We start from the raw sequence: 9,467 nt of genomic DNA on the forward strand, positions 1-9,467 counted from the left end.
AACAGTAAAAGCATGTGTGTCAGTGAATAGGAAGTGTGAGACAGTACATCTCTAATTGTAACCTATGACTAACATGCAGTGACAAATGTGAAATTACTGTAAAAACTCATCTATCACTTCCTTTTGACTGTAGAGGTCGTAATTTGAAGTAACAGTTATGAGACAGTAGTGCCCTTTAAATTAGACTGAGCTGTTTATCAGAGTAGGGCAGGTATAGCTCATCTGTTTTCAGAACCACTGATGTGATGGATACATGCTGCTGGGGAATGTGTCTGGTGGCTTTCAACTGAGCAGTGATGAGGGTAAACTAAAACCTAGATGCATTCTATATCTCAGATGCGTCAGTTACAGCATATCAGCCCTAACCATTCTAAATAAAGATCACTGTAACTTTAAGTGCTGCTTAAGTGAGCTAAACTGCTGGTGTATATAAGAACTCATACTGGTACAGCTGATTAAGTGACCAACACAATTACGAAAAGCCAAAGCCCAACCCCATGGTAGTGGGTTCCTATGTTTATTTAACTTGTATTAAACAATGTAGTTGAAAGACGAGATACTAGAAATGTTACACTTCAATTTTAACATGTGAAGGAAAAAAACTGATAAATGTTAAGTAACCAGACAGAAAGCGTAGTGGTGCTCTGAAATACTACAAAAGTTAGTTCATGCACGCTTAACTAACCCCTATAAGCTGGGCTTTCCAAGGTGTCAGGAACTCAGTCTAGTTCCTGTGATCAGAATTTCCTTTCAATGGTGCAGTCAAATTCAGCCAGCTAGCCTACTTTTACTATATTATAATTGGCATCAGTGGATTCTAAATATCCAAAAATGAGGAATAGGGGCCAGGGAGTGGCATCTTCACAGTGCATAAGTCTGTCTGCAAGATTTGTCACGCAGGTATCTAACCATTAGGAAGCTGCCTAAGAGACCAACTCCTACAAGATGAAAGTCAGCTCTCATCAGTCTGGATAAGATCTGAACTATTCACCTAGAAACAAGATGCTTCCGCTCCTGCCTCCAATCACCTTCTGTGTTAAGGCAAATTAGTTTAACAGTCTAATATCTTATATACCACTATAAATAAAATGCAGTCTGTGAATTTTAAGAAAGGCATCTATGACTTCCACCTAAGTATTTGCCTTTGACCAATTTACAGCACTTCTTAACCAGCAACAGTAAAGCCAAGAGAAAAAGATTTTTTTCTTGAGTGGATTTTATTCCTCATGTCATATGTTTCTTAATTGTACAAAAATACCCAGACTGGTGGGAGGTGTGAGAATGACAAAAAACTTAAAATCCAAGCTGCAACATAAATTAAATTTGAACTGCAATCACTGAGAATCACTGTGTTTTCCATGATGTGTTTATCCCACTTTGAAGTTTTAAACTTACTGGTGGTATCAGCTGCAGGTAGGAGCTCTGCTACAGGATTGCCACACTTGTAGGCTTTGACTTCGAATTTCCTAATCTACTGACATTTGACAAAGCTTTTAAGGTCTTCAAGGAATCTAATGTACTCCTGGTGCTCTAGGGCAGTGCTGAGCTCAACTAACTCATCAGCAAATGTGTTGTCCACTCCTCGGTCAGCCAAGAAATCCATTAAGTGGTCATACAGAGCCTGCAAGAAATTAATATTAAAGAATTACAGATAAGCATTGCTTTTAAATGCCCCTTTGTATTTCACTCTACACTGGGAAGAAGTGGATAGAATCTGTTCCCTTCCTCACAGCAGGCCTGAACTAGGAGCAAGATTTACAGGAGACTAACAGAGGAACGATAATAATATATGGAGATATACCTATCTCAGAGAACTGGAAGGGACCCTGAAAGGTCATGGAGTCCAGCCCCCAACCTTCACTAAACAGGATCAAGTACTGATTTTGCCCCAGATCCTTAAGTGGCCCCCTCAAGGACTGAACTCACAACCATGGGTTTAGCAGGCCAATGCTCAAACCACTGAGCTATCCCTTCCGCCTCTGCTGGATGGATCACATAGTGTTATTTTCTACTAAACTGCACCCAACTGTAATACCGAGATGCTCTAATGACGATGCAAGCTAGTAAATCAAGTCTGTTGAAGACCATCTGCATCACTAAAAAGCCTTTTATCCCATCCAAGATTCTCTTTGTAATGCTGTGTATTTGAAGTTTGGACACAAGTTATTTTCAATACTGTCTGGCCAGCATGGTGAGAAGATTGGTACCAGAGATACAGAGCTGTTCAATTAAGATTCAGTTCCTTTCCAAATCACACATTGCATTTTTTCATATTCATATATTTTTAGAGTTGCAAGTAGACATTTTGCACTAAGCAGTAAATGTGAACCAGGGATATAGAAGACCTTCCCCTTTGCCCAATTTGATTGTGTTTTTTGTTTTTGTTTTTTTTTTAAAAAAACAAGCCACCATCAGCATCTCAACCTCTGGCATTATCAGCAGTTCTGTTCCAACTAGTGAGTCTCAAACTTCTTGATACTGGCCTGAGCCTGCAAAAGGACTTGCACATACCATTCCTTCCTCCCACATGGATTTCCAATTAAATCACTGGCATTTAGAGGGTATCAGCAGGTGCCTGGTGAGGTTTTTAGTAAATACACACAAAATATGCATAATAAAATATGCCCGTAACACACAGACAGAAGCACATGCATGAGTGTCTGCTAACTTTACCTTAAATCATCTGTCAAATTTTCACACAACTGGGATAATTTCACTAACTAATACTTGGTCAGTATTCTACTTGGTCCATTCTACAGATGTCTCACTGACTTCAGTTAATCTTAGGAACATATGGCCCTCATCACCGTAATATCTGAGCACATCACAGATCTATATTCTTCTTCACAGCACCCCTATAAGGAACAGCAGTGCTATTATCCCCATTTTACAGATGGCAAACTGAGGCACGGAATTGCCTAAAGTCACACAAGAAGCCTGGGCCAGAGTAGGGAATACCAATTCCTAGGCAAGCACCCTAACCACTGGGCTCGCCTTCTCAATGAGCACTCACCAAGAAGCAATCCCAGGACAGGGCTCCTGGTGACTATATCAACATCTAGAGAGAAAACCAAGTGGGACGAGTTGAGCTAAGCTTTATGCAGTCTAGTGCGCTACACAGGTTTTAGCGACACCTACCCAGTCAAGAGAGTCTGTGCTGAGAGTGTAGTTGGTGTCCTTCCAGTCTGATTCTCCAGTGGGCTGAAAGCTGACCTCCCGAATTGAGAAAATGTCACTCTCCTCCTCTTCCCCGTGTCCAATCTGAGACAAGAAATGAGATCTGTGAGGAAGAACCGCCCTAACTGGAGAGCACCTTCAGCCATTACATTCTGGATTAGGAACGTTATTCAGCTGGCAAAAGCTATGGAGCACACCACCATATGACTGACACATGGTAAAGCTATATACACTTGCAGTTTTTGCTTATTAACATACTTAGAAGTCTCTACTTCTCTTGCTGTGTACATGTGGTAAGGACACTTACATATAAGCACAAAAACACACAAGTTGCCTTAACGGATCAATCCACCATTATTTGTGGCCCGTTATCCTGTCTCTGACAGTGGCCAGTACCAATTGCTTCAGAGGCAGATGTACGAAATCTTCGAATGGACAATTCTTGAATAACCCAAGACCTTGTTTCCTCCTAAACGTTGTCAACTAGAGTTCGGCTTATACTATGACGCATTAAGATTTCTATCCCTTCTAAGGATTTTATTAAGGTTTAAAAAAAAGTCAAATGCAACTGCAATGTTCTCAACAGAAAAAAATGTCAAATTTATTTTGAAATTCGACACCTACTGACAATGAATTCCACAAGTCAATTATACATTGTGTAGAAATATTTCTTTTTGTAAGTTTTAAATTGCTGTCTTTCAAGTTACGGTACACTGCTAAAAATTGCTGCTCACTTCCTTCTGCCTACTCTGTTCAGCAAAAGCTATTAGAACAGAGGAAAGCAAGCAGCTATACTTAGGGAAGCGAGATCAGGATATGCAGAGTGGAGTGGAACTTCCCAGCTCTGCAAATATTTAAAACCTTTTATTGTGTTGCACTGAGCAAGATGGTAATAGGGCTGTCTATAGATTATGGAAGCAGATATATGTTGTACAGCAAAATCTTTCCTGATCAGACAAGAGGAATAAGATGATGGCAAAATCATGCCACAGCCAGGAGGATAACGTGCACAGAATCAGAGTGCATTGCCACACTTAACCCACAATTACCAGTGGTTCATTTCCTCCAATTCATGATACCTACCTCATCCTCAGGATAGTGGCAGTCAAGCACAAGAGTCTGTTTGGGGTTATCTTTTGTTACTTCTACAACAAAGTTAGGAGTCGATGTAAGTTCAGGCTATGAAAAATAAGAGGAGGATCATGTTAGCATTGGACTCCACCTATGCTAGGTAACTACTTTCTATACGAAGACCAGTGAGGAAAGCAGACAGTACATAACCCAACTGCTACAAACCCCAACCTGGTTTGTTTTTAGACACTAGAGATTCCTTGAATATGTCTAATATCGGTGTTCACAGCAAAGCAAGGTTTTGCCTCAAAACCATCACATCGCTCACTTTAAAAGTGGTAAGTGATAATATTTACTAACTATTGGAATACCGTCTGATTAAATCCCACTATCATCATAAATATAGATGACCTTATAAAAGATCAAGGGGTGTGTGAATATATTTATGGATTAAGTTTTTTTAAGTGTACGTCATCGCAGCAAGTTGCAAAGATAGCCATAAATTCAAACATCCTAGTTCCCTTCACTTTTAGCTACAAAGGATCCTCTCATACAGGCACATTTTATGCCTACCAGGTGTCTTTCTTCCTCTGATATTGCAATAAGAGGGAGAGGATAGTTTAACTGTAGACCAGGCAAATGCCTAACGTTCTCCCCTACTACACTGTAGTAATTGAAAGGGTACATAAAGGCTGTGTATTTACCTCCTGTTCATCAGCTTTCTGTCCTTCTTGTGGTTCTTCATCAAATGTTGGTGGAATGCTGTTGTTAATGTTGAATGTAACTGTAATCCTTAAACACAACGTAACAAGAGGATGAGATTAAATACCAGATAAAACCACTTTAGTTGAACTGATACTCACAGCTCTATTCCTGCTCACAAAATTTCAGCTGCTTATTCAATCTGGGATGTCAATAACAGGGCCTGAAGTATATTGTGCACTTCACTGAATTTCCCTTGCACTTCGTATGGTGTGCTACTCAAGGATAAATTTTAAAATAAGAACACTGTACAAGCTTGAACCCCAAAAATTCCCCATATTTAAAAACTAACACATTCTCAGTTTACTAGATTAAATTCATGTTTCCTATTGCCCCCTAGGGTGAAATGGTGCCATGGATCCATAGAAGACACAAGACAAGATACAATGGCAAAGTATACCCTATTGCGCTACAGAAAAATAAAGAGACTACAAAACTTTTGTAATCTCCACTTGGCCTGAATGGCAGCACCAAGTGTCACTGGGAAGAATTCTAAGTTAACAGCTTTTCATTAACACAACATCTAGCACGGACAAGACGTGCTTATCCTGCTTCACTGGTATTTATACTAAGTCCTTATATTCACTGACAAGATCAAATATCAGTTCAGCGAAAAACCCATCTCACACTTACCTTTCACCAGCTATTTTCCGCAACAATTTGGCTTCAGTGCCATGCACATCTAGCTCCCACCCTCCAGACATCTTGGGCAGGGATTTATGTTTCTGGATCTTCTTCTCCTCTTTAATTTCATCTGTCAGAAACTCTGCAAATGCTTTGTCCCCTGGGAGGAAAAAAAAAAGAGATGAAGACATTAAAACACCGGAGTTAGAGAAATATTGTTCCCTTGTGGCTAGAAGAGAAAGAAGTTAGGCCTCTAGGATTCTATTTCTAGCTTAGCCACTGACTTGACCAAACAACATCTGTGTATCTCAGTTTATCCTGGTATAAAGTGGTGATGGTGGGAGGTAATACCACATACCTTATACTCGTTCATAAAGAGTTTTGCAATGTTCGGCTGAAAAGCACTATACTGAAGAGGGCAAAAAATTAAAGTGTGTGCAGAGTGATGACATGTGAGAGCCCTTAATTTGTCAAAGGAGCTGAAGTTCTGGATGAAGAGTTAAGTCATTACTAAAAGACATTATTAAAAACTGTTCTTTCAACACATACAAGTATTGATACAGGTACAATACACGAGAATAAAAGCACCTAAATCATTAATGAAGTGAGCACAAGAATTTGGATGGAATCAACTTGGATGGAATCACCGGAGTCTTAAGCAGGGTTCCCAGTGACTACAGCGGACCTCAGGCATCAGAATCTGCCCTGTACGGCCTAGGAGTGAAGTCAGAGGGTGACAATCCCAATGTACCCCCATGACTGAAACTAGACTACAATACAGATAAATACCCGTTTAACTATCCATCTAAGGAGCTCACGCTGCTTTGCAAACATTATGTATCACCAATCCTTTCCATAAGGCAGGAGAATTATCTGTATTTCACCACTGGGTTTGCTGAAATTAAGATGTGAGGGGGAAACGACATGGGACTGACACATAACAGGAAGGTTAAGTGACTTGCCCAAGGTCACACATTTTGTCAGTGACAAAGATAGGAACAGAATCCCACAGACCCATTTCCTAGTTCTGCTATAGTCAGACATCTTTCGTCCATCCCCACCCAGCATCTCAAAGCACAGGAGACTCTGTGCCTAGGGATTGTTGAGATGCAGAGAACACCAGAGCCTATGGACACAGTCACACCCCAAGGGCACACACCACACTTTAACTTGCATAATGTGACTGAGCAAGTTGCTGGGAGGAAAGTGCAGCACCCTCTCCCTTTCCCCCAACTGCCCATGTGCCACATAGGGAACATCAGAAGCACAGAGAAAAGCAGTTTACAGCTGCAGATCTTCCGAGGGAAGGAGCCCAGAACATGTAGATAAGGAAAAGTTATTTACTTATTCCCATAACACAAGAACTAGGGGCCACCAAATGAAATTAATGGGCAGCAGGTTTAAATCAAATAAAAGGAAGTTCTTCACGCAGCACACAGTCAACTTGTCGAACTCCTTACCTGAGGAGGTTGTGAAGGCTAGGACTATAACAGTGTTTAAAAGAGAACTGATAATCATGAGATTAAGTCCGATTAATGGCTATTAGCCGATGGTTAAGGAATGGTGTCCCTAGGCCTCTGTTTGTCAGAGGATGGGACAGATGGCAGAGAAAGGATCACTTGCATCATTGCCTGTTAGGTTAATTCTCTCGTGGGGCCCTGGCATTGGCCATGTCGGCAGACAGAATACTGGGCTATGACCTTTGGTCTGACCTACAGCTGTTCAGAGCTCCTTGGGCCCCCTTCGCCACCCTGACAGGAGCCGCCCCAGAAGCAGGTGTCCCCCTGGGCCCTGTTACACGCACACCGACCATCCAGGCCAGCAACGCGCTTCTACTGGGAACCGCCCGCCCGCATGCACCGGGACGGGCTCCCCGCGCCTAGAACCCCGCTCTCTTCCCGGGACTCCGCCTCGCGCCCCTTCCCCCATGAGGGGCACCCCCGCCCCACTCCCTCTCTACCTCGGTCGGAGGACCGCCGCAGCCGCAGGACACGCCGGCGGGGAGGCTCGCTGAGGCCGCAGGGAGGCACAGGCCGCTGCCGTGCCGCCTGCGTCCGCGCTGAGCAGCCAAAGGCTGCGCGTTGAAGGGCGGGGCGGCAGGCGGCGGGCGTCCGCAGAGCAAGGCGCGAGGCCGCATGCAGCGGTGGGGAGGGCGGGAGCCGCTGCGGCAGCGGGCGGAGGGCGGCGGCGGCGGCGGAGCGCAGAGCCCGGGCCAGCAGCATCCTACCAGGACAGCGAGGCCGAGTGAGACGGGGCCGCGGCACGTGCGGGAGCAGAGGACAGGGACCGGCCTCTCACCCGGAAGCGAAAGTCATCACCCGGAAGCGTTTCTCCCCCCTTCCGGGGCGTAGGTTGCCGGACTCGGATTACGGTTCGTCTGTTCCGGGCTAGGCCTCAGCGGGGGAACGGGCCCACTTCTCCCCTCTGTACCTTGGGGGCCACAGCTGGGAAAGGGGAATAATTATAACCACCTTCCTTTGATAATTGCGGTTGAGATCCATGAATGCGAATTGCTGGACAGGGGTTACGCCTTTGTCAGGGTAATTAGCGTCTCCGGCTGGAGCCACCGCCTTGGTTTTCTTCCTTAGGGCAGTTACACACGCGGGCGGGGGGGTGAGGTAACAGACCAACCTCTGTTTGCGAGAAGGGCTCCAGTGGCAGGTTTCTCTGGCAGGGCAGATCGGTGGGGGAGGCTTGGGGGTGTGGTTGTGGTGTTTTACCTTTTGGCTGCATGTTTCAACACATACCTACTTGTGGACTCCCTGCCTGAGGAGGCTCTGAAGGCTGGGACTATAACAGCATTGAAAAGAGAACTGGATAAATTCATGGAGGTTAAGTCCGTTAATGGCTATTAGCCAGGCTGGGTAAGGAATGGTGTCAGTAGCCTCTGCTTGTCAGAGGGTGGAAAAGGATGGTAGGAGAGAGATCACTTGATCATTACCTGTTAGGTTCACCCCCCTTGGGACACCTGGCATTGGCCACTGTCGGCAGACAAGATACTGAGTTGGATGGACCTTTGGTCTGACCCAGTATGGCTGTTCTTATATTCTACAATGGGAGACACTAGCTGTTTGACCACTAAAGCGTAAACACTACTCACTGTTTTAAACAGCCTGATATTCGGTAGTTGCCACTTCCGCAATTATATGTTTTCAGAGCTGTATTTGGTGGGAGAGAGGGAGTCTGCTTAATTTGTACTTAAAGCATTGTGGGCAAGATCTTCAGCAGTGGGTAGTGAGGTTGGGTGTCCAGCTTGAGACGCATTAAAGAGTTGTAATTTTCAGTGGCTGCTCAACTACCAGAAGCCTTTAAGACAGAGATACTCAACAGGTAGGCTGTTGGCCCAGTCCAGCCTGTCAGAGGCTTTTAAGTGGACCCTTACATCCTTTTATTTACCATCATTATTTTCTCTGGAGTCTGGACCTTGACCAAAATAACTGACTACCTCTACTTGAAGCTGTCTCAAGTTGGCATCCACAATAACTAGTCACATTTGAAAATTGCGGGCTACCGTTACTCTCGCTGCAGCACACTTGCTTTGTGCTGAAATTGGGTGTTGGCTTTTCAGTGGAAGAAAAATTCCTGTGGCTCAGCCTTCACACCCCCATAGTACATTGGTGGTGGGAACCAAGCTCCATGGCTAGCCCCTGTGGGAGCAAAGGCCAAAAGGGAGACAAGGGGATGGGATTATAATATGTCTACTATCAGAGGGGTAGCTCTGTTAGTCTGGATATGTAAAAGCAGAAGAATCCGGAGGCACCTTATAGAATTCCCACTTCGTCAGATGCATGTCTACTGCTTTCCTGGGCTTGTGGTGCTGCATGGACACAGTA

At 44.3% G+C, this 9,467-nt stretch overlaps 1 protein-coding gene across 1 annotated transcript; it reads right to left on the reverse strand.

Moving 5' to 3' along the window:
• Nucleotides 1–501: 501 nt before the first annotated feature.
• On the reverse strand, nt 502–7,880 carry C1QBP (complement C1q binding protein). Its single transcript, XM_075059534.1, has 5 exons — nt 5,644–7,880; nt 4,953–5,040; nt 4,261–4,356; nt 3,139–3,261; nt 502–1,621 (listed from the first exon to the last, which is right to left on the reverse strand). Exons 1-5 carry the CDS (start codon nt 5,823–5,825, stop codon nt 1,472–1,474), a joined length of 639 nt encoding a protein of 212 aa, XP_074915635.1. The 5' UTR covers nt 5,826–7,880; the 3' UTR covers nt 502–1,471.
• Nucleotides 7,881–9,467: the final 1,587 nt, after the last annotated feature.

This window comes from Chelonoidis abingdonii, chromosome 20 (genome assembly GCF_003597395.2).
Source record: "Chelonoidis abingdonii isolate Lonesome George chromosome 20, CheloAbing_2.0, whole genome shotgun sequence".
Lineage (NCBI taxonomy): Eukaryota > Metazoa > Chordata > Testudines > Testudinidae > Chelonoidis > Chelonoidis abingdonii.